Source organism: Protopterus annectens, chromosome 7.part1 (assembly GCF_019279795.1).
Source record: "Protopterus annectens isolate FY-2018-M chromosome 7.part1, PAN1.0, whole genome shotgun sequence".
NCBI lineage: Eukaryota > Metazoa > Chordata > Ceratodontiformes > Protopteridae > Protopterus > Protopterus annectens.
In genome coordinates, this window is record NC_056740.1 from 197606316 (window position 1) to 197632346 (window position 26031).

The window sequence follows — 26031 nt, forward strand, 5'->3', positions numbered from 1 at the left end:
TCGTACACATACAAGTCAGGGCAATGCCACATATGAACTGTCTCGAAGATTAATGGTACCTAAAGAGAGTTACTGTGGTTCAGTAAAACAGTTAGGCTAATGTCATCTCTTCAAAGTGAGACAATTAAATGAAAAGAAAACTAGTTACAATCATCCCTAGTCCTCAGGAAGTTTTATAAGGTAATAAGGTAGCAAATGAGACCCTTAAGCGGTGGCAACTGCCGACCTGATTAAACAAATATGCCGCAAAGGTATTTAGTGCCTCCCGTTGTCCCGGCATGAATTGAGGGGTTTCACCATGGCTTTCTCTAATATTCCTTACCTCTCTTCACTTCTGAAGACTCTCCTAGCTAAGACTGAGACATTCAGGAAGATGTGCTAATAACGGAAATTTACCAAAGGGAGTATTAGGGTACGGTGATTTAATAGAGATCCTAAGCTTAGATTTGTGCTCATACGAGTCAACGTAAAGGTTCCTAAGAGCTGGCTTTAATATATAAGGGATTTAAATAGAGATGATTGTGGAACGGAATATCAGATAGATATTTGGCTTATTTCAGGAGCTTTATAACAGGAGATGTGAGCCATGCAAATTCAGGGGAATCAGGGAAGTCGACTTTGGTGCTCCAATAAGATAGCAGCTTGAATGTTCTGTTTCTTTCTCTCCACCTATGCGTCATTCTGCCGGAATACTATTGACCACAGAGTTTTCTGGGTAAATCAATAAGTGAGACTTCTGAACTCTTTGTGACACAAAAGACTGAGAACTCACCCAGTCATTTAAGTTGATGTACAGAAATAATTCTAACCAGAGAAGGAGAAAAAATGGGACTGAGGTCATTTAGGTAGATCTCTCCTAAAGGTTGCAGTATGAGAAAGTACATGATTAAACTTGGTGTCTGGCTCATAATACACTTTCTAACTGGCCAGCACAGGCTAATATTAATTTTTTGGGTAGCTCCTACCTATTTCTCTTCCAAAGATGTCTTCCTTTTCTTTCCTTTTCTTTCCTTTTCTTTTCTTTCCTTTTCTTTCTCTTCTTTTCTGTCTCTTCCTGATTGAAAATCTGCTTATTGCATAAAATATCAGGAAAGCATATTTTTACTGATGGGCATCCATTAAAGCAACAACGTCACGGGAGCAATGCCAGATCTTTACCAAACTGCTCCATAGTGAACTGTAGCCTGGGGAAAGCATATTACTCCTCATCTGGCATAGAACTCTTATGTGAGGTAAAGGTTGTGCTAGGGGCATTTGCATGTATTTCTTTAAAGTATGTATAATAACAATTAACATATTTGGTGCTAGGTTGGAAATCTTATCAATCTTTACCAGCCATAAACTACAGGGCAGTAATAACTATATTATGTTTAATAACATGATGTGATGATTCACCTATGAACATATGCACTGTTATTCAGGTTAATCTTTTTTATTATATACTTATAGATCGCTTAACATTGTTTATAGCTAAACATTTGCTTTAATCTCTCTCCCTTTGGACCCACTTGTAATGGTTCTTCTATATTTCTACATTTTTTTCTTTCTCTTACCAATGTTGGACTGTAGTCCTGTACATTTCTTCAATGTATAAATTACTTAACAATTATATCTCCAATGTTACATAAGCAATGTTATAACCTCAATTTTTGGAAAAACCTCTAGCCAAGAGCTAGCTGGATATGTCTAGTAGGGTACCTTATGATGACGTTTGGAATTAAGTCAACAATGTACATAGTATGTAAATTGAGTTTTTTGTGCTAGTTAACCACAGTATTGTTTCAAAAATATGCTTACTTGTTCTTCTATTCTATCACTCTCTCTCTCTCTCCCTCTCTCTCTCTTTCAGTTTTAGGGGATTTATGGGTAGGCACGGGGGTAAGTTTGAGAGAGCTCAGTGCTGCATTCTCATTAGACAATATATGAGTACTTAAGTGGCAAATTAATCTTAAGCCTCACAGTAGACCTCTGCTTCTTTTGGTTACCTCACATTCACATTCAACTCAAACTGAGGTCTCAATAAAATATAGATACGCTGTGGAAAATATCTTCATGGAATGTTAGAGGGCTCCAAGACAAAAATAAAAGAAATCTGTTAATGCACCTCCTCTTAAAATCAGAATCAGACATTTGCTTTATTCAAGAATCTCACATGGTTGAAGAGGACTGGGGAAATGAAAAGAGTAGGAAATGGGTTAAGGATATCATTTCAGCAGGACATAGCTCTAATTCTAAAAGGGGCAGCTATTATCATTAAAACTCATTTACACCCACTATTATAGGGGTAGGTGGTGCTATTTCACATATTTAACCCCATTACTCCTCAAGCCAATATTAGTCCTGAATCTCTATTGACCATGCTCATGGCAACATGACTTAATTTTGAACATTTAGAACATTTTATTTAAATTTCCCAATTTTTATTACATGCTGGGGGGGTGACTGGAATGCAGTAATTGACCCTAATCTTGACCGCTCTAGCAGTTCTAAATCATACAATACACAAGCCTCTCTTGCTTTGCTGGATTTAATCTCAGACTTTGGGCTGATTGACCCTGTATCCTTTGGGGAGAACACTCGTAACAACAATAACTGCACATATTTTTCTAGCTGTTCATAGGTTCATAGGTTCATACTATGCTATCTGCCCTAGGGCATTTATAAGCCTAGCCAGAGTGTGTTTGGCTTTCACCACCCATTTTAAATTAATTTTGCTATGCCTTTTTTTGAGGTTAGTATACTGTGCCTCTGTCTAACAGTGACACAGAAGTGATAGCCGGGGTAAACCTATGATCTCCCATCCACTCATCAAGATTCCTCTTGAAGAGAGTCAATGTGGGACTCTGCCTAACCTGGACTGGGATTTTATTCCAGAGTGAAGGGAGCCTCTTGGTTATGAATCTGTCCCTCCAGCATGTCCTATTTATTTCAGTGCTGAGGTTCAAGTCTCTCGAGCTGTGGCTCGATGGGATTTGGATTTTCTGAGGTGCAGCATGTCCATTAATTCTGGGTTGACATGGCTTTATACGTCAGGCACAGATCGCCTCTGAGCAGGCGGTATGCCACTGAGTAGAGCTGGAGTTTCTTTAACCGGGCAGCATATGGCATCTGTTTGAGCCCTTTGATCCTCTTGGTGAGGTACTTTTGGGGTCTTTCCAGTTGCTGCAGGTGTCTGGTAAGGTACATCCCAAAAGAGGCATTGTACTCAATTATGGGCCTGATGAGGGATGAGTAAAGAGGCATGATGACCTCCCTGATCTAGATGTGAATCCCTTCATGATTAGGTGGGCTATATAAAATGTTTTTCTAACCACTTTGGCCACGTGGTTGTCAAATGAGAGATTGCTATCAACTTGGGTCCGCAGGTCCCTAATGACTTCTTCTGTACTTAATGGATTACCACCTATGTGGTAATTTGTGGGCACTTTGTTTTTGCCAAAGGGGATGACTATACACTTTTTGGCGTTTAGCTTGAGGCCATGGCTCTGGCACCAGTTGTTTGTTTCTATGAGGCCCTTTTGGAGGATGCTTGTGTCAGCTGGAGAGTTGATTATGGCGCCCAGTTTGCAGTCATCTGCGAACTTGATCAGCCACAGTCCTTCCGTGTTGGCCTGTACCACCAAGAAATATATACCGAACAAGAGAGGTCCCAGGACTGAGCCTTGTGGGACGCCACTTGTAACTGGTTTGGAGTCTGACATGGCTCCAGCAATTCTAACCATGTGGGTTCTGTCCTTGAGCCAGTTTGCAACCCATCTAGTGACATAGGGGTTTATATTTAAGCTGGTGAGCTTATCTATAATGCCCGAGTGGGGTATTGTATCAAAGGCTTTTACGAGGTCCAGGTAGGCTGTGTGGACCACCTTCCCCTCGTCAATGGCCTTGGTGACTGTTTCAAAGAAATCGACCAGGTTTAAGAGGCAGGATCTGCCCTTAACAAAGCCAAACTGGGTAGGATCCAGTGTCTGTAGGTCCCCAATATCTTTATTTATGAGGTCCATGATGATCCTTTCCATAGCTTTGCAGACCAAGCTAGTCAGGCTTATGGGGCGATAGTTTCCAGGATCTGTTGAGGCACCACCTTTGTGGAGAGGGACCACTGTTGCTGTACGCCACTCTTTGGGTACATATCCTGTAGTAAGGCTAAGATTGAACAGTAGTTTTATGTTTGGGTTTAGCTCTTCTTGGAGTTCATGTAGGACGCAGCCCGGGACACCATCTGGTCCCATTGATGCTGTGTTTTTTGCTTTGGAGAGGGCGGCTCTTACCTGAGCATCTGAGATGTCAGGGGGGCAGCACTCTGTTGGGATAGAATGGTCACATATAGATTTCTTTCTAATCTCCAATATATTAACAAATTGGAAAATAAAATACATTGCTAATCCAAGGTTTTTCTCAGACCACTCAAAGATCACTGTAATAATAAATTTCACACACAGCCCAACTACAATTCCTACAGCCACTAACTAGTCTCTAAATAACAATATGCTACATAACTCATCAGTTACTGATGAAATTGCCTTAGCTCTAACAGAGTTTAATATTGACCCTTGCAACACAGACATTCCCTATGACATTCAATGGGAAACTGTGATCACAGGTTTATTTATACAAAAACCCACTTATTAAAAAAATAAGGAAAGAAAACCAATTGATATCTGAGATTAGAGATTTGGATGACAGGCTTCAAATTACCACATCCCAGCTTTGGAAAATGAAATGATAGATAAGCAAAAGGAATTATTTGATTTACACCAGTCCAATTACTCCCTGCAAGAACTAAGATTTATAACAAAATACTCTGAATGGATACAACCCCCCTCCAAAGTATTAGCCAGACTAATTGGAAACAAACAGAGATCGCCCAGGATTGACCTTATTCATTACCAAGACACACTTTATAAATCGGACTCACAAATTATCCACATATTTATGCAAGGAACATTCAACAAATCCCAGTCCCTGAGATAACAGACTATCTTAGCAACATCACATTCCCAAAGATTGATGAAGAACAGAAAAAGATCCTACTTGCCCCTTTTAGCCTACAAAAAGTCCTCAATATCATTGATAATCTTAAGCTAGGGAACACTCCAGGTCCAGGTGCTTACTCTCCAGACTTCTATAAAACTTTTAAAGATATTCTAGCTCCTATCTTACTCAATTTATTCAACTGTATATCCCTCAGCTGTATATCAGACCTCTACCTTAACCGCTCAAAGACCATACTTCTCCCCAAAAACAATTTGGATAAATCAAACGTGAACAACTACAGGCCAATCTCATTAATGAAGATTGACATTAAAATTTTATCCTCCTTGCTAGCTGAAAGAATTAAATAAGTAATCACATCCTTGATTTCCAAACAGCAAGCAGGTTTCATGTCCAAAAGACATACCTGAGACAATACACTGACACCAGAATCTATGATTGGCCTTACCAAAAATGATAAAAACTCAAGATACGCAATGATACTGGACGCATCTAAGGCTTTTGATAGGGTCAACTGGAATTTTTTATTTTGACATTCCCTCTGGATTCATCAATATGATCAAGAATCTATATAATATTTCACACACGCATCTATATATAAATAAAAAACTATCAAAGCCAATAAAAATCTCAAATGGTACCAGACAAGGGTGCCTCCTCGCCCCTCTCCTTTTCAACTTATATCTCAAACCTTTCTTTCTTTCCATTAGACAAACTCACCACTCAATACCCAAAATACTACATACGAAAATAAGTTTGACCGTGTTTGTGGATGACCTGAATATATATTTTGAACATCTTTTGACTGATACCAAACAAATAATGGCTACCCTAAATACATTTGCCCATATCTCTGACTATAAAATTAACCTAAATAAATCCTATATATTCCCGATCAACCCATCAGCTCATAAAGAAAACCACTTCTCAGACTCTCCATTTAACATGTCTTACTCTTGCAAATATTTAGGGGTTTGTTATGACCACTCTTTCTCTTCTACAGTACATTACAATGTTTCCAAAATATGGTCAACACTATCCCAAGATCTAAACAGATGGCAACAGTTGAAACTGCCTTTACTATCTAAAACATCTATCATTAAAATGAACATCCTCCCAAAGCTTCTTTATCACTTTTATGCATCTCTTTTCTTCATTCCCAACTCATTCTTCAATAAAATACACAAAGCTGTTGCAAAATTTATCTGGCATCCAAAAGTGGTTAGGGTGTCATATCAAGAGACTTATTTTCCCAAAATCTAAAGGAGGTCTTGGCATGCCAGACGTTCAACTTTACTACAGAATTCTGCAAGCCAATAGATTAATTACTATTGTCAGTTACCATCCAAATAACCATACGTTTTCCAAAAATTCAGAGGCCAATAAAACACCAGGTTTAAATGAATATATATCCATACTTCCGCTTTTAAAACTAAAGGCAATTGAGTTATGAGAATTAGTGCAATAGATTCTTTTTACACTAGGTGGTGCTATTTTATTAAATGTTGGTGCTCTGTCAGTATTTTATGTAAATTTTTAAATATTTGTTATTATAATTCTTATTTAGGTCTTATTATTTATTTGATATGAATTTTAATAAGTTGGGTTGTGTAAATTAAATCTATTTATTTAGCAAAAGTTTTTATAAACAAATGAATTTTTGGAAATAGTGATTTTATATAAGTATGGTGAAATATTTATGAATAATTCATGAGCCCATAAGTGAAGTTGATTGGTTGATTTGAATTAATTGGTTAGTAATCTATTGGTTAGGAGTTTTAATTAAGTGTATATAAATGGTATTCAGAGATTTTGTTAACATCTGATGAAGTCCAGTGTGGGGACGAAAACGCAATTTGTATTTGTAAAAGCATTAATGATTGAGTGTTTTTCACATTAAACGTTTATTTCGTAAAGTTACGTGTTCCTGGCTGTGGATTCTGCTCTCCGTGCCCTGCATTCCATTTTTTCTTGGTTGGTTTTACTTGGAAAGCTTTCCGCTTAGTGGTTTATCAGTGTTTTATTGCGGTTTGGTTATGGAGAGGAGTTCCTCACCTTTGAAGGGACACGACGACCTGGGAGAGTCTCGGAAACTTATCGGACAACTAACAGAACTAGTGGATTTACTCACACCGTTGTGTAAGTCCTTAGTGGGGACTAAGACACAGGCACACAAGGCTGCAGGAAATGACATTGGTGAACTGATTCAAACAAGCACAAAAGGAAGAGGGAGTTTATTGGCGATGGAGTTTTTGTCGGTGACCCCATGGAACCGAATGGTGCATCCTTTAATCCTGCAGCCACTCGAGAGTGCTACTGGAAGCTAGTCTGGACAATATTAACAGCGGAGTGGGTTTGGATGTGTCGCAAGTGGGTCGAATGAATACAGGTACTGTTCCATCACCTAGACCCATAAAGACTTGTGACTGGCTGAATAAAAAATATTGTTTCAATATTAGTAGTGCCCCTAGTAAGGGACCTAAAAATGAAGACTCTTTCAATAAAAAAATGGACAGTGTGTCTAAATTAATGTTTAAATATAGATCACTGTCGATAGAGAATGTCTATCTAATGGAATGTATCAGTAGGAACATTGTTCCTAAAGGGTTGAGAATTTATAAATACCCAAACAATGTACAAATGGGCTCATTGTTTCATAAAGAACTAATGGAAGTTTTTAATAAATGTGGTTTAGATATTTTGAAGTTAATTATTAAGAAAAATAACAGGAATTTAGAATCATTGCAAAAAGATATTAATGAATTGGATGGGCTTATTAAGGAAGACCTTTTGTTCAGTATTAAAGAAGAGAGAGATAAATATTTTAAAGTAAGAAATGAAATAGACAACAAATGTAAGAGTTTAATAGATAGAAAAATGGAGAAATTAAAACGTGATTTACAGGATTATGAAAATGAGGCTAGCTACCCTAACCCCCATACGGAGAAATTAAAACGTGATTTACAGGATTATGAAAATGAGGCTAGCTACCCTAACCCCCATACACCCCATACATATAAAAAAAGTGTATATTATAATAATAATGCTAGGATTAAAGAAAAGGAAGGACATAATTTAGAAAACCATTTTGATGATGGGGGATGGAATGAATATGATAAAGAATTTCCCTCTTTAGAGAGAGAACAGAGAACTTCTTTTTATCAGAGACCTGAAAAAGGAAATTTTCGGATGAGAGGGGGGAGAAGGGGGAGGGGGAGATATTAGACAGTTGTACCCCTGACCCAAATTTGGATACAAATGGGCAAGAAATTGTGATAGCTGGAAACAAAAATACTTTTAAGGAATTTAATATTTATAATTACAGTGATGTGATATTAGAGAAAGAATATTTTTGTTTATTAGGAAAAGGTTTTAAATTTATTCCACAAACAAAAGGTGATTTGACAAACACACTCCTCGATATCAAATTATTTTTAAGAAAAATCAATATGGACTTGTTTTTTAAAAATGAAAGGTTTAACATATTGAATAATAACCAAACATTAAATAAGAAATCTACATTTAACCCCCCTATTCACCCTCAACTCAAGAACTTAGAAGATGTAATGGAAAATTAATTGAGAAATATGCAAAAGAGAGTAAGATATAAAATGAATATGGATAAAGGAGAATATAAGATATTGAATGATTTAAGAATGAATCAAAATGTAAGAATAATGAAACCAGATAAAGGCGGAGGGGCGGTAATTATGGATACCATTATATATGAAGGTAAAATAAACTGTATACTTAGAGATGAAACAAAATATTCAGTGGTCTCTAAAAATGAAATAAATTTAGCATATAAAAGAATTGATATGGTATTAGAGGCTATGTTTCAAAAAGGAAGTATAGATGGGAAAATGTATTCCTATTTAAGAATGGACAAGCAAAAAAAAAACCTGTAATATATAGGTTCATAGGTTCATAGGTTCATACTAGGCTATCTGCCCGAGGGCATTTATAAGCCTAGCCATAGTTTTGTGGCTTACGCCACCCCTTAGTTTGGAGAAACTATGCCCATTATTTAGCTGTGCCTCTGTCGAGCAGTGACACTGAGGTAACCCCTGGGGTGTATCTGCGATCTCCCATCCATTGGTCAAGATTCCTCTTGAACAAGGCCAGCGAGGTGCTCTGCCTCACATATACCGGGATTTTGTTCCACAGCATAGGGAGTCTTTGGGTGATGAATCTATCCCTCCAGCACGTCCTATTAATAACCATGTCGAGGTTTAAGTCACCCGCCCTTGTGGCTCTGAGGGATCTAGATTTTTTGAGATGAAGCATATTCATCAAATCTGGGTTTGACATGGCCTTGTATGTCAGGCATAGGTCACCTCTGAGTAAGCGGTATGCAACTGAATATAACTGTAGTTCTTTCAGTCGTGCAGCATAAGACAGATTTTTGAGACCCTTTATCCTTTTGGTGAGGAACTTTTGAGGCCTCTCCAGCTGCTGCAAGTGTCGGGTCAGATACAATCCGAATGGGGCATTGTACTCGATCATTGGTCTGATGAGTGATGAGTATAGAATCCCTTCATGATAAGGTGGGCAATGTAGAAGGTCTTCCTAACTACTTTAGCAATATGAGTGTTGAATGAAAGGCTACTGTCAACCTGGGTTCCCAGGTCCCTAATAACTTCTTCTGTGTTCAGGGGATTGCCACCTATATGGTAGCTAGGGGTAACCTTATTTTTCCCGAAGGGTATGACTATGCATTTCTTGGCATTTAACTTGAGGCCATGGCTCTGGCACCAGTTATCCGTTTCTGTGAGACCCTTCTGAAGGATATCTGTGTTGGATGTGTTCTCAACGGCCCAGTTTGCAGTCATCTGCGAACTTTGTCAGCCATAACCCTCCTGTGTTTGCTTGTACTTCAGAAAAGTAGATGCCAAACAAGAGTGGGCCCAGGACTGAGCCCTGTGGGACACCACTTGTGACAGGCTTAGAGTCTGACATGGCGCCAGCAACTCTGACCCTGTGGGTTCTGTCACTCAGCCAGTTTGCAACCCATCTTGTAATGTATGGGTTTACATTTAAGTTGATGAGTTTTTCAATGATACCCGAGTGGGGTATTGTATCGAAAGCCTTCGCCAGGTCTAGGTAGGCTGTATGGACTGCCTTTCCTAATCTCGTCAATGGCCTTGGTGACTGTTTCAAAAAGTCAACCAAGTTTAAAAGGCATGATCTGCCTTTGACAAAGCCAAACTGGGTTGGATCCAAAGTCTGCAAATTCCTATGTCTTTATTTATGAGATCCATTATGATCCTTTCCATGGCTTTGCAGATCAGGCTTGTCAAGCTAATGGGACGGTAATTTCCAGGGTCGGTGGAGGCACCGCCTTTGTGGAGTGGGACCACAGTCGCTGTGTGCCACTCCACGTATGATAAATATCTGGAGGTGAGACTAAGATTAAACAGCTGTCCTAACTGTGGGTTTAATTCCTCGTTGAGTTCATGGAGCACACAGCCGGGGACACCATCAGGTCCCATGGATGCTGTGTTCTTTGCCTTGGAGAGAGCAGTTCTCACCTAAGCGTTGGAGATGTTTGGGGGGCTACAATCATTTGGTATAGATATCTCTTCTTTAGGCGGGGAGGGTGGGGAGAGGTTTGCACTGAACCTGTCAGCCAGTATGTTGGCAATGTCTGTAGGATCAGTAATCTTCACATCATTTTGAACTAATTCTGAGCATATCTGGGAGTTTCCCCCTAGGTTTCTGACATAGCTAAAGAATGCTTTATGGTTGTCTTTAGAGTCCTTAGCTATTTTTGTCTCAAAATTAGCTTTGGATGATTTTATGAGAGCTCTTAGCTTTTTACTTATAGTGATCAGCGGTGTCTTACCTTTTAAGGATTTTGCTCTATCTTGTAGTAGCTTTCTCCTTTTATTGTAGAGTTTGTTTATGGCTGGGGTCCACCAGACTGGACGCTTGCCTTTGGTACAAAGAGTCTTTGTTTTGCTTGGGATTGCCTGATCCATGCAGCCCTGCAGGTGCCGGTAGAAGGCATTTGTAAGTGATTCAGCGGTTTGAGTAATGTTAACCGCCGGCTCAGGGGCCTTAAAGGAGACCACACTAGTCTTTAGAAGTGTGAAGTCAGCTTTCGAGAAGTTCTTTACTGTGGTCTTTTTCATTTCGGGTGGGGGTGGGATGAGGACCGCCAGCGAGATTAATTTGTGATCAGATCTCACCAGTGAGGGGTATACTTCTGGCGTTGAACATTGTGCTCCCATGTTCGTGATGATGAGATCAAGTATGTTCTCTCCTCTTGTGGGGATGGTGACTAGTTGTTCCATGGCATTTGAGTTTATGAATTCCAGGAACTTTTGGGCTAGAGTGTTTGGACTTGAGTAGTGTTCCCAGTCTATATTAGGGTAGTTGAAGTCACCTAGTATGATGGTGTTCGGAGATACATTTATCCCCTCCAGTGTTTTCAGGAAGGCCATGTGAGGTTCCTGAGTTTGCGAGGGTGGCCTGTAACATGCTACAATTTGCATAGCAGTCTTGCCTATAGTTAATTGCACCTGGATGGTTTCCGATGCATCGTGCGATGCCACCAATCTTGAGGTGTGGGTGTCCTTGATGAATATGGATACCCCTCCTCCTTTCTTGGTATTGTCCGGGTTTTGTGGCTGGAACGCATGATATGAGGTAAAACCTGATCCCGAAGGTTCATAAAGATGATATGGATTCCCCGCTTAGACCTATAGTGTCTGCAGATGGCTCAAAAACATTGCCACTAGCCAAATATATAGATATAAAAGCTAAACATATCTGGATTAATAAGAAAGTCATTTTGAAGGATTCATGGGATCTATTAAGGGAAATTAAACCAGAATTTTTTTCTAGAGATTTGTTGTTTGTCACTATTGATATAGTGGATTTATTTTCCTCTATTCCATATGTTGCTGGAATGAGAATGTTTGAGAATGAAGTTTTTCAAGATAGCTTATTGAGTCATAAAGAGAAGGTAGTGTGCACAGGTTTAATGGATATGGCCTTGAAAAATAATTACTTAATATTCAATGGAGAATTTTTCCAACAAATAAAGGGAGTGGCCATGGGTGCAGCCTGTGCACCTACCTTCGCTAATTTAGTACTGGCCAATTGGGAAGAGGCATACATTCTCAATTCGAGCTTTAATACTTGTTGGAAGCTATATCGAAGGTTCTTGGACGATATAGTTATTTTTTGGACGGGGGGGGGGGGTTGAGAAATTAAATGAGTTCTTGACTTATATTCAAGAAACAACAGATTTCCTTAAATTTACTTACAACAAGTCAGAAATAAGTTTGCAATATTTGGACACTGAAGTATATAAAGGGATTAATTCCTTTGAAATGAAGATATACAGAAAGTCAACTTATTGCAATTCATTTTTGCACTATGAAAGTGCACATCCAACCCACTGTAAAAAGAATATAGTTAAAGGACAATTTGTTAGGGGGTCACGGATGATGAGTAATCATAAGGATTTTAAGAAGGAGTGTGTATTGTTGGAAAATATGTTTTTAGACAGAGGGTATCCAAAAGAATTTATCAGCAATATAAAGGTAGAGGTAGAAATGGAAAGATCAAATAGATTTAAACCTATTCTAGGAGAAAAAGAAAATAATAAGAAACAAATGGAAAGGGAAGAAAAGAATGTCAAGGAAGACTACCAACATGCCCTTATCCTGGAATATAATGCTTTAAATCATGTTACTAAATCCATCTTTCAAAAGGAATGGGCCAGATTTAGAGCTCTTACAGATTTGGAAGGAATAGTAACAAGTATACCTAAGATAGTGTTTAGAAATTCCAAAAGTATTAGGCATATGTTGGAACACAAGAAGAAGGCAGTTAAAAAGATTGGTAGTAGTATTAGTGGAAGAAAAACAGGTACCTTCAAATGTGGAAAGTGTAACCAGTGTGAATTTATTGCTAATAAAGAAAACATTTTTTTGGAGAGTAGGGAAAGATGGATTAGTAGTAAAGGATTATATAATTGTGAAACAAAGGGCCTAGTGTATCTTGCCACCTGTGTACAATGTTGTTCCTTTTATGTAGGTAAAACAGAAAGGACCCTAAAAAGGAGGATTTATGAACATAACTATGATATAAAGAGAGAAAAAGAAACAAATGCTCTATACAAACACTCTAAAATATGTAAAGAGAGTAAATTTAATTTCTATGTAATAGAGCATATTAAAATTAACACTAGAGGGGGTCCTTGGGAAGACACTATAAGTTATAGGGAACTATGGTGGCAAGTAACACTAGAGGCCAATAAAACACCAGGTTTAAATGAATATATATCCATACTTCCGCTTTTAAAACTAAAGGCAATTGAGTTATGAGAATTAGTGCAATAGATTCTTTTTACACTAGGTGGTGCTATTTTATTAAATGTTTGTGCTCTGTCAGTATTTTATGTAAATTTTTAAATATTTGTTATTATAATTCTTATTTAGGTCTTATTATTTATTTGATATGAATTTTAATACGTTGGGTTGTGTAAATTAAATCTATTTATTTAGCAAAAGTTTTTATAAACAAATGAATTTTTGGAAATAGTGATTTTATATAAGTATGGTGAAATATTTATGAATAATTCATGAGCCCATAAGTGAAGTTGATTGGTTGATTTGAATTAATTGGTTAGTAATCTATTGGTTAGGAGTTTTAATTAAGTGTATATAAATGGTATTCAGAGATTTTGTTAACATCTGATGAAGTCCAGTGTGAGGACGAAAACGCAATTTGTATTTGTAAAAGCGTTAATGTTTGAGTGTTTTTCACATTAAACGTTTATTTCGTAAAGTTACGTGTTCCTGGCTGTGGATTCTGCTCTCCGTGCTCTGCATTCCATTTTTTCTTGGTATGTTTTAATAATACTATAAATCTGGGAGTACAAATAAGGCTGAATGATTTAATCAAAATTAAAACTGCTTAGTTTATAATCCATGTGCATAGAACTGAGACTCCAGTCAAATGTATGTACTTCTTATTTGAAGTTTTTTAACATATAGAATAAATTTTTACAGCTATAAGGTATAAAGCTAACATAACCTCAATGACAGCTTTTATCAAATCTAAGTGAACTTGAACTTGGATGTTTTAATCTGTGAAACAGAATGGGACAGAGACATCAATGCACATAATTAAAAAAATAATCTGGACAGTACGCCATGCCATTCCATTATTTAGTGGCATGCTGTGCTGCTTGCGTTATTATATCAGTCATTTGACAGGATAACATCTTGCAACCACATGATACCTAATGTAAAGAAAAGGTTCCCTTAAACAGCAGAATAACAGGAAAGGGCAGCATGTAAACCACTGCCGGACAGGATAGGACATTTCTGCTCACAATGCTCTGCTATTTGGTCTCTCAAAAGCCACTGACATATATGGTTTCCAAATGTACTTTCTTCTAGTTTTGTACATTCTCTCTACAGTCAAGAGAACACTGGCCTTTCTAAAGGACTCCAAAACCACATACTACAATGCACTTAACTATAAATTACAATGTGTACTTGACAAAAGTGCTATTTGGTGGAAAGAAATACTTACATCTATTAAGTCTGAGACATCATGGATGTAGTATTTACTAACTGCAGCATTTGTTGCGGCTAAGTTCAGCAAATAATCATTTCTGGCTTTTGTACATTTCAGTTTGTTTTCAGAATACTTGGCTTGTCTCTGGAACAAAAAAAAATAGAAAAAATATGTCAACAGCTAGGTTATAACATGTTCTTCATGAGAGTAAGGCATCATTGAACAGTATAACTATACACATTTGATGCAGTGTTACTTTCTGGATGTTAGAACAAGACTGCAAACAGAACAACAAATAGATATGCCTTCAATTATTTTCACCTATCCAAGAATCTATTGTATGATAATAAAATGAAAAATACATTGATCAAGTTCTTTATGCTTTTAAAATATGAACAGCTGCCTGCTGAGTTTCAGTGCAAAAAAAAAAATCACGCACAGACAGGATGGAGCCTACTTATCAAGACAAGAGAATAGAACTTTTGCAGCATACATATTTCAACATTTGGCTAACACAAGACAAGATTTTTGACATGTCAGAAATGCAATAGCTCACAGATAGCAAACTCGGGTTTATCTGTGCTGGTTGTTAATGCTAGGTGCATCATTAATAGCATTTTTATTGGAAAATGTGTCGTGTTTACAACATTGTTTAAGAACGATAATTGATGCCAAAATTGATAGATATGGATCAATGTGGTTTTGTGAAGGGAGACAAACATTTTACAATACTAATAGAACAATGATGATTGAGAAGAAAGCAGAATGTAAGAAAACATCACTGTTGTTGTTGGGTCTTGATTCACAGAAAACATTCAACAGAGTACTCTGGGATTTTATGAGTAGGGGAATGAAAGTATTTACATTCCCTGACACAATAATAAGGGTAATATTTTATTTATTTATTTAACATTTGTTTACCGGAAAACTCTTGACTTGGAAGAAGCCAGTTTTCAGCGGAGGCCCGAGGAGAAATGCTCCAGATGCATGTTTTTGTAACTTGGGAGGAAACCGGAGCACCTAGACAAAGCCCACATGGATGCAGGGAGGCAGACCTCTCAACCATCCTGAATGACTGTGTTTTTACTAAGTTTTGGGGTCCCAATAATGGGGTGCCATGATTCCAGAGTGACACCCCATTATTTCCGATTTTTCAATCTAGTTTTTAGATTTTCAAGCTTTCAGAGCTGACATCATCACCTGCGTGATGACATCAGTTCCGTCAGCATGCCACGCATCTGTTTGAAAACTGGGAGGACTGCCGCTCGGGCAGAATACAGGATTCATCTGTTGCAGGAGGATTTACATTTTAAGCCAAGTCGTACGGTACTGTTGCTGAATGGTTTACTTTTTAAGCCAAATTGTTTGGTATTGTTGCTGAACGAATGCACCAGGAGTCTAGGACACAGGATTTAACTGCAGAGCTGAGCCTCTAAACTACGCGTCTGTCGCAGGAGGATTTCTTTACATTTTAAGCCATGCAGAGCTGAGCCAGACAGGAGGATTTATGTTTTAAGCCATGTCGTATGGTACTGTTGCTGAACGAATCCACTAGGAGTCTAGGACACAGGAGTTAACTGCAGAGCTGAGCCTCTAAGTCGCACGCCTGTCAGAGGAGGATTTCTTTACGTTTTAAGCCATGCAGAGCTGAGCCAGACAGAAGGTGCCATGTCTTCGGCGTTATACAGAATTAACTGCATAGCCATGGAGTTTTAAATGCAGTGTGTGTGTGTGTGTGTGTGTGTGTGTGTGTGTGTGTGTGTGTGTGTGTGTGTGTGTGTGTGAGACAATGTCACCAACGGAATACATCTGGTGGCTAGAGGTACTCAGGCTCAAACCCTGTACCTTGGGTACAGGTAAAAAGAGCCTACAGTCCCTAGCTACCATCACTTGTGAATTTATGCCTCACATTTCTGTTCTGTTCCTCATTAAATCTCTGGTTTTCAGGAGTGGTAAAACAAAACCTTTTATTCTAGCAATTTTCTAAGTTTAAAAGATCAGTATTTGAAATGTGTCCCTATTTTGGGGCTGTATTGCCCCATTATTGGTTTTGTTCTGTATTTTTGTGCTAAGAGGTTCAGAGCTATAGTGAGAAGTGAGAACTGAATTCACTAAATGATAGCCATTTAAGTTTTTCTTCCTGTCGTTCAGAAAACTGCTGATTTAGCTTAGTGGTATGTTGCTCTGACTGTCCTGCACAGGGTTGTGGGTTCAAGACTTGGCAGTGAAATGTACAGTGGTAACAAAACATTTTATGCAAGCAACTTTCCAAAATTATACAAGCAATGTTAAAATGTGTCCCTATTTTTGGCCTTTTGCGTCCCCCCCATTGAAAATAAATGCAAGAAACTGTGCAGCATGCCTATGGCTTACACTACTGTGATTCTGTATTTATATATATATATATATATATATATATATATATATATATATATATATATATATATATAGTGTGTGTGTAGAAGTAGACTGTTATCATGGAAATGTTCTGAATAGGGCAGTTTTGTCATTATTGGTGCATGCATTTTGCTTCACTGCCTTCTGGAAAAAAACGTTCAAACAAATTTGAAATGCAATTGTGTGTGGAAGTAGATTTTTATGATGGAAATGTTCTGAATAGGGCAGTTTTGTCATTATTGGTTAATGCATTTTTGTTTCACTGCCTACTGGAAAAATGTTTAAACAATAAATTTAAAATGCGCTCTAACTTAAGTCGAACAAGTGTGCTGTATTATACAAGGAATATAATTTAATAAAGTCAGGAAGGTGTATCAAAAGAAAGCATGCATGTTTCTTGTTTTGTGTGCAAGAGGCCTCTGATTTGAAAACAGCCCAAAGGTAATCTTTATCCACCACTGGCCAGATGCATTTTCTTTGGATGTGGTGTGGGTTTCAATGCTGTTTCAATGAATGTGAGTTTCAAGGGCAGAGAAGTTTTAATGCCAGTTCTATTTTCATTGTGAGACAGTATTGCTTTGTTTAGCAGACATCTGTTAGTGTTTGTGCATTGTGCTATAAAATGTAAAAAAATAAAATCCAAATAATCATTGTAGAAGTAAAGCAGTATGCACACATTAGTGTTTATGGTAAATGGAGTGAAATAGCCAGGTAATGGGAAATTGGAATGGCTGTAGGGGGACTCTGGTGCTATATTTTGGTTCTGTTCTTCAGACTGCATTTGAAAGTTGGTCTCCCACAATTCTATTAGAGTGGGCGGGGTTGTGTAATTATGTATGCAAATTTAACGTTAATCAGCGTACAGATTTGTACCTATTTTTCATGGGCCTTGTCTAGATTTTTGATGTTTCCAGGTTGAGAGGTACGCAAGGAGGACATGCAGACTTTGCACAGAAGGCACCCCATCTGTGAATCAAACCAGAGAACCTCTTGCTGTGAGGCAACAACGCAACCACTGCACCACTGCACCATCCAATATGAGAGATTAGAGGTGAAAATTAAAGTGGGGTGTCTTCTCTGATAAGCTGTTTGAAAAGAGGAACAAGGCAAGTGTGTTCTCTTTTTCCTTTGTTATTTGTATTATATTTAGAACCACTGGGAAAGAAACTAAGGGACTCAGAAATTCAAGGATATAATTGGTATGAAACCCAATAAAATTTGGCTTTATTTGCAGATGATATTATTTTGTACCTGAAAAAAACAGAAAAGGATATTTCAGTGTTGTGGAACATTCTGAGAAAGTTCCAAATCTTTGGGATATAAAATTGTTTGTTTGTGTCTTTCGGCTTTTCCCGGTTAGGGGTCACCACAGCGGGACTCCGGTCCGCTAATGATTGGTAGTGGATTTTTACGTACCGGGTTACCAGCCCTGATGCACAACCTTCAACGAAGGCATGCCCCATTCATGTATGCCTCCACACAGAAGACGCTCTAGCTGAGAATCGAACGGGACAACGTCTTGCTATGAGGCGACAACACTACCGCAGCAGCACCACCGCTTTGGGATATAAAATTAATGAAGATAAAACAAACGCAATAGCTATAAACTATGTACCCACACATGAATTGGTTCAGCAATACTCATATTTATGGGGACGTGATAAAATGAAGTACTTAGCAGTATGGGTTAAAAAAGATTATGTTATGTCAGCTAAGGATATGTGGGAAGAGACTAAACAAAAGATAATACAAAAACTGACAAAATGGAAGCTCTGTTTTATGCATGTGGATAACAAGAAATAAGCAGTGAAAATATTTTTAACCCATTTAGTTTTATACAGGTCAGGCATACCACCACTGGTAGAGTTTTTAGTAGAACCTAGAAGTTGCTGTTAAAAAGGGATAATAAATAGGCCATATAAAACATTGTATGATAACTACAGGAATCAATCAGAGGTGAACAGAAATTATTGAGAAGAGAGACTAGATAAGAAATTGACAAAGAAACAAATACACAACAAAGTCTAGAAGATTTAGGATGTTTGCTTGGGAGAGTTTCCACAGGTATTTTTATATCCCCAGCAGACTCCAAAGAATTTTTCCTCAGGTAGATTACAAATGCTGGAGATGTGATGGGGAAGAAAGAGGTAATTGGGAACATATTTTTGGGAGTGTAATGAGGTGGTACACTTTAAAAATTCCCTGCAGGATACACTGTCAAAAAAAAAAAAAAATGGGTGAGCAAATTAAAGTAACTAAGGAAATGATTTTTGATCCATGATACATAATTAAAGGTGCCTAGACATAATAAGGCACTGCTGAGTTTCTTGCCGAGTTTAATTCTGGTGACTGCCAAAAAAAAAAAAAAAAGTACTAGAAAATAGAAATCAAAGTCTAAACTAACCATAATAGAAGTACTGAATATAGTAACAAAGATAAAAAAACTGGAAGTGTGATCTTTAGAAAAGGTAGGAGAAAATGACATATAAAATAATGGGAATTAAAATAATGGAAATTGTGAGAACAATACCTGCAGAATAATGTTTTTTTAAGGAAGAGTGAGGTTTAAAGGAAGGCAGGAATTGAATGAACTATGCAATGGTCAAATGATTTTGACTGTATAGAAGATTATACATGCTGTATAATGTTCCCAACTGAAACTATGTCAATATGGTTTGTCCTTATTTATAAAAATGTGTGATTGCCTGTCATAAGTGATAATTTAGTAAAGATGTTTCTTGCTCAAAAAAAAAATAATTGGAATCCAGGTCTGTTGGGGTATAAATGTTTTTACTTTATCAGATATTGCCAACATATCATCATCATTATCATCATCTACCCCTATTTTCTACATTGGGTTAGGGTCATGCATCAGCTGCAGCCATTTCTTTCAGTTCTATGCCACTCTCCTAACTTTTTCAGCAATCATGCTTGACTGCTGCAGGTATTCTCTCATGTAGACCATCCATCTCTTTGCCGGACACCCTTGTTTCATTTTACCTCAGGTCTCCTCCAGATCTTCTTTACCATCTTCTGCTTTCCTGAACATGTGCCTAAAGGTTTAGAGGCTGCTTATAAGGCCATATCATCTACATACACCATCTCTTTTGATTTGCCCCCTCTGATCTATTTGCTAATGTCATCCATCACCATTTTGAATAGCAGTGTGTTCAGAGCTGAACCATGATGCACACTCACCACTTCTGAGAATCCCAGTGCGAGTCCCGACACTATTTGCAGTTCTGTCATTGGTTCCTTATACATAGCCTGAACTAATTATACACGTTTCTGGGACTCAAACCATGGTAAGAATGCCCAAATCAGGTTTCTTGGGACCTTATCATATGCTTTCTCCAAGTCTAGGATTGCCCAGATGGACTTTCTCCTCATCTCTACCTTCTTCTCAACTATCTGCCTCACTGCAAACATTGGGTTAGTTGTGTAGCATCTTGACCTAAATCTGAAGTGCTAATCCCCCATCATGCTTTCTACTACACTGTGTATATGTTTATCAATCACCATTTCCATCACTTCCATGCAGTGTGACAGGAGTCTGATACCTGTATACAACACACAGTTCTGGTAATCAGAAATATGTCTTTCTCTCCTTAGTGCCGTGAATGCCCCCAGTGCCATTTCTCCCCTAATTCACCCAACATTTTGATCATATCTACCATGACCTCATCTCAGCCTACTGCTTTCCCTGGCTTCATTTTCCAATTTGATCCTCTCAGGTGATTTTACTGTAACAGACACTGTAACACACACACACACAAAAGAGGTTGAGGTGTTATATTAGGGATTGCAGTTTGCTATCAGAACTGTAATTCTTGCAACTTTCATGATAACACCAACACTGTAGATTGTTTGACCATGCAGGTGGAGTTGTTATAACAGGGACTGCACATTGCTACCAGAACTGTGATTCTTGCATCTTTGATGATAACACCAACACTGTAGATTGCTTGACCATGCAAATAAAAACAACCTTGGAAGAGATCACATTTGTTGGAGTGTAAACATTTCTTGCATACAACATGTGATATCCGATTAATATCCCACTGGACTGCCACCATTAATGTGACGTTCCCCACTTAAAACCCAGGTCAGTAATTAAGGAGCATCAATTCTCACTACTGACTCCAGTGTGGGAGCGTCACGGAAAACACCAGAGCACAGAGCACACAAGAGTAAAACTCCATAATTTCCCTTAAGAGCACAACAGGAACATGCTCTGTTTCCTGGTACTGGACTATTAAACCTCTGTCTACCCCAAAATGTAATCTGTCATTATATACTTCAGAGCAATTAGCTCCAGTTTAAGACTTCTGACTCACTGACACTCAAAAATAAATTTAAATCTCACACACTCAAACACTTATGGGAAGCCTGACATAGATTTCCAGCTGTGTCCCCTCCCCAATACAAATGGTAATGCCAGGGCCGGCCTTAGCTGAAATGGCGCCCTAGGCGAAGTAGTGCTCTGGTGCCCCTTGAGCCAGACCCACGCCTTACTCATGATACACCCCTATTTCAGCCACACCCACAGATACTTCACTCCCCATGAAAGCCACTTCAGTTATTTCCTTCAATTTTTTTAAATGTATGAAAACAAGTTTCTACTGTAATGGATTTTGCATTACCAACCATTTTCCAAAAGTTACAAAGTCCAAAATTAATACCAGAGTTCATCTGACAAGTAATAACATCAAGTACCAGCTGAGAGACAGACACACACACACACGCGCGCACACACACACACACACACACACACACACACACACACACACACACACACACACACACACACACACACACAATATGCAGTCCCAGTAGGTGCCAAAAGCTGTGCCATCAGCTGGCAGGTACCATTCACGTAGGCATATGAGGCTTTGTCCTTCTGATTACAGGACATTTACTGAAGAATGTTTTGATCAAGGTTACATTTCACAGCCTCCCTGCCTTGAACATAACTTTTGGTCTGTCTGTGTCAGGACTGGAATGACAAAAAACAAAGGGAGACCCGTTTACATTTTTCTACTCAGTTTGCATGCCATTTCTTTAAATGAATCACTAGTTTTTAAGCAAAACGCTTATGCTTCTACCTGTTTATGCTTCTTGATTGTATTGTCTTAATAATTTATTAAATGTAATTCACCTGTTTTTTTTTTGAAAAGTTGCCAGTTTTAGAAGGGATTAAGAGGGGCAGAGCAAAATTTGGAGTCAAAATATGACAGTTGAGAAAGAGGTAAACTGCCACAACCACAGATTTGCAAGCAACCAAAGATCTGCAAGCAGCACTGTCATTATCACATCACCCATTTATAACTAAACCTGGTGAGAGGACAAATGAAACATTCACAGACAACAGCTTAACAAGACACAGGTACATTCACTTGATGCAAGAGAAGTAAACACTTACTCCAGATGCTATCTTCTCTGCAACCTTTGTACTACTACAAGTGCACAGGACTGGACAGTTTTTGCTGTCCTTACTATTCTATACTGCTGTTTAAATCCAAAAGCACCACCAACAGAAACTAACCCTACACACAGCTGTGCCACATTTCACAGAAGACACACAAACATTTTTTCCAGTAAGCAATGAAACAAACTATATGAACCAATGGCAAAACCATCCAAATCAGAACATTTCAACCATAAAGGCCACTCAAACTTGTGTCATTACAATCCACCAATACCAGCCAATATGCACAATCTCTGCAGAAGTAAAAGTCATCTGAATAATTCCACATTAAAGAAAGCTAATGAAAAGGTTGCAGCAAGCAAACAACTTTATATTTCAGTGTTTCATCTACCAATTCAGTGTCTGCTGTCATTGAAGAATAAATTGCCGACGTTACATTAAAAAGAATGGTACGCTGGTAATATTGCACTAGGGAATGGATGGCAAACTGAAAACAGGTTCATAGTTACTAGGCATCTCATCCAAACGAGTGCATACTCAGGACGGCAGCACCCCACCCCCTTAAAATACAACACAGTATCAAGGATGAACAGAATTACCTCTTGCCTCAATGTGTGGACAAAATTTAAAGAACTGCTTGACAAGCAAAAATACAAAAAAAAATAAATTCTGGAATTGAACAGCCATGCAACAACAGGAATGACTAGAAGGCTGATGGACACTCTTGTAAATAGTTATTTCTTTGTTTCTGTATTAAGGTTCATAGGTTCTTAGGATCATAGGATGATACTAGGCTATTGGCCTGGAGGCCCTTATAAGCCTAGCCAAGAATTTCACACATGTTCCCTATAAGATTAGTTTTTTTTTCTTACTTTTAAATATGTACATACATTTCTGATTACAAATTTTGTACTGATTATGTTTTATAAAAATGTAATAAAAACATTTTCAAAAAAAAAGAAATTCTGATCAGTTATTAATTTTTTATGAAGGTAAGAATAAAGGACATAATGGGTCAAAATAGACTGTCTCCAAATGATTGTCTCATTCTATTACCTTTTGTTACATCCAACAGAATTAAGCAATTCCATGCAAGGACAATGCTCACTCTACTAGGGCATTGGCCTCATCTGTGGCTTTTTAGAAAGGGATGGATTCTAGAAGTATTCTAGAATCAGCAACTTGGTCATCAGTACTTACTTTTACAAGAAACTCAAACTCAACTGCTTCTACAGGTTTAGATCAGACTTCGCTCAGACCATTCTCCAGCGGCATCTGCGCCCTCATCCTTCCTCCACCCAGTTAGCATATACTATGGTAAACGACCCTTACAGCTAAGGCTACTACAGCAGTGATCCAATGATGGACAGAGTACATTTATTTAAGTAAACTTAATTTAACAATACCTGTTTGAATGATCACTGCTGTAGTAGTTACTCTGATGACTACTGTTACAGTTTATGTATGGTAAATCTGTCATGAAAACTTTGTGGGTTTGCTTCCTTTGAAGTGTTGTTTGCTCTGTTATGTTGCAATCAGCCTGCACATGTAAGAAATGCTTCTGATTATGTTCTTATGAAGTTTGCACTATAACATGGACATTGTCTCCAATAGACATTATAATGTGTTGGCATGTTGACTGCAGTGCTACATTGACTCACTTTGAGAAAAACACATCTTCTATCCCTACTCACCTTATGGGATATTATGGGTGCATGGCTCACACTCCATTTCTGTTAGGTATGTACATCTTGTTGCATCACAAGTTTAATGGCATATCCCACATCTCTCATGTACGCAGTTCTCACCTGTTATGATTTTCACAGTTTATCCACTTTATGCATCATAAAAAGATATATTCTTTTCTATCTGAAATTTCTGATTGTTGAACATATCATTGAGGGTTGCAGGCACTAATGACAGAATTTTCTGTCTAAGAATTTATACCTTTAAGAACATGCATGTTACATTGCCCCTTTAATTACTCAAAAATCTTTGAAATACAATGGTGCTAGTATTTTTGGAATTAACACTTGTGAATGTTTACATATGACCAATAATTTAAGGAAAGCCAACATACACTGCATTATGCATTGGATCAAATCCTCCTTTTCAGCAGTATTATTCCTTTGCATATCACACACGAATAGCCTTTGGTACATTGCCTCTTCAATTAGTGGCCACGGTGGTGCAGTGGTTAGCATTGTTGCTTCATAACAAGACTTTGTCTGGTTTGATTCTCACCTAGAGTGCCTTCTGTGCAGAGTCTGCATGGCCTCCCTGCGGATGAGTGAGTTTTAAAGATATGCAGGTAGGTGTGTGCGTGTGTGTGTGTGTGTGTGTGTGTGTGTGTGTGTGTGTGTGTGTTTGCATGTGCCTTCTGTGAAAGCCGGGTGCTGGGCTGGCAACTCAACACCATAAAAACACCACTACCAATCAATCTCTGGACTGGTGATTTGCTGTGGTTACCCCTAACCGAGAAAAGCTGAAAGATGTTGCTTTTTATATTGCCTCTTAAATTACACCTGAAGATTGCAGAGTAGCTCAGTGTAAGACTTTTCAGAATCCCTCCCACAGTAACCTACTTGCCTCGTGTTTATTTATCATGCAGTTTTACTAAATCTTAAGTTATGTGTGATTGCAAGGAGCAAGTCTTTTAGCATTTGAACAACAGCAAACTCTTGATGATTGAGAAGTTACTTGTAAAATCCTTTGTGTCCATGCACACAAAACACAATTTGTTTGTATTAAACATAGAAATTATTAATAATGCACCACCACTAAATGACTTCATTGCAATAAGAAGTTAATTGGGCATGCTAAGCTTCAGTGTTATGGTAATACAGGTACCTCCCACCCTCATAAAGGCATGCATAAATCTAACCAAATACTATACATTGAAGACAGAGACACAATTTCAAATTTTGTCTAAGTTCTTGCTTAAGTTATAATACTATTTTGTGCAGGACAAAGTTAAAGTTTTGTTTTGACCTAAGCAAAGAAACTATGCTAAAAGTTAATTTTAGTCCTGCTTATTTAGGTGAAAAATAATAATACAAACCATGATCAGTACTAGAATACAACATATGCCAGGCACAGTCATGAAAATGTAGATAAAACATAATCATAGACTGAAAAAAAGGCATTTTAATTGTAGGGAAATGTGAACATTCTCATCTTGAAACAACTTCGCCCATGTAACTGATCAAAAATCAGTGAACATCATTACTGCATACCAAGGACAAAACTATCTACAAGGATGGGGAAAGGCAGCTTTAAGGCTGTAGTCCTTTTTATTATAGTTCGTCATTTAATCAGTAAGTGAAATTGAGCTGTCTTTATGTGCAGATATTTTGTAAGCAGTCATTCTGAAAATAGTAAAGAATTCAGCTTGGCAAAAGAGTGCATTACATTTATAGAACTACATGTAGAGTAAAAATCATTAACAATGAATGAAATATAAACAGCAGCAAGTAGTGGTCCACATTTGTAAAAGGTAAAATAATTCTGGCAGACAAGTATTCCTTCAAAAGAATGGATGAAATGCTATTAACTTGCATTTTAGAAATGCTGCTAACTGACAGCATAACACCATTATCTTACCTATGATAAATACTTTTTCAAGGGATGAGAATCATTTCATCTAATCACAACAGATGAAAACAATGCTGACC

The 26031-nt window shown here is 37.8% G+C and overlaps 1 protein-coding gene across 2 annotated transcripts in view; it reads right to left on the reverse strand.

Annotated features, from left to right (window-relative positions):
- Nucleotides 1-26031, reverse strand: part of SRGAP3 (SLIT-ROBO Rho GTPase activating protein 3) — a 2107662-nt gene that overhangs the window by 768258 nt on the left and 1313373 nt on the right. For both annotated transcript variants that reach the window (XM_044078646.1, XM_044078643.1), the window contains exon 6: nt 14548-14676. In XM_044078646.1, coding sequence (XP_043934581.1) covers nt 14548-14676 — 129 coding nt within the window. The remainder of the gene's footprint in view (nt 1-14547; nt 14677-26031) is intronic.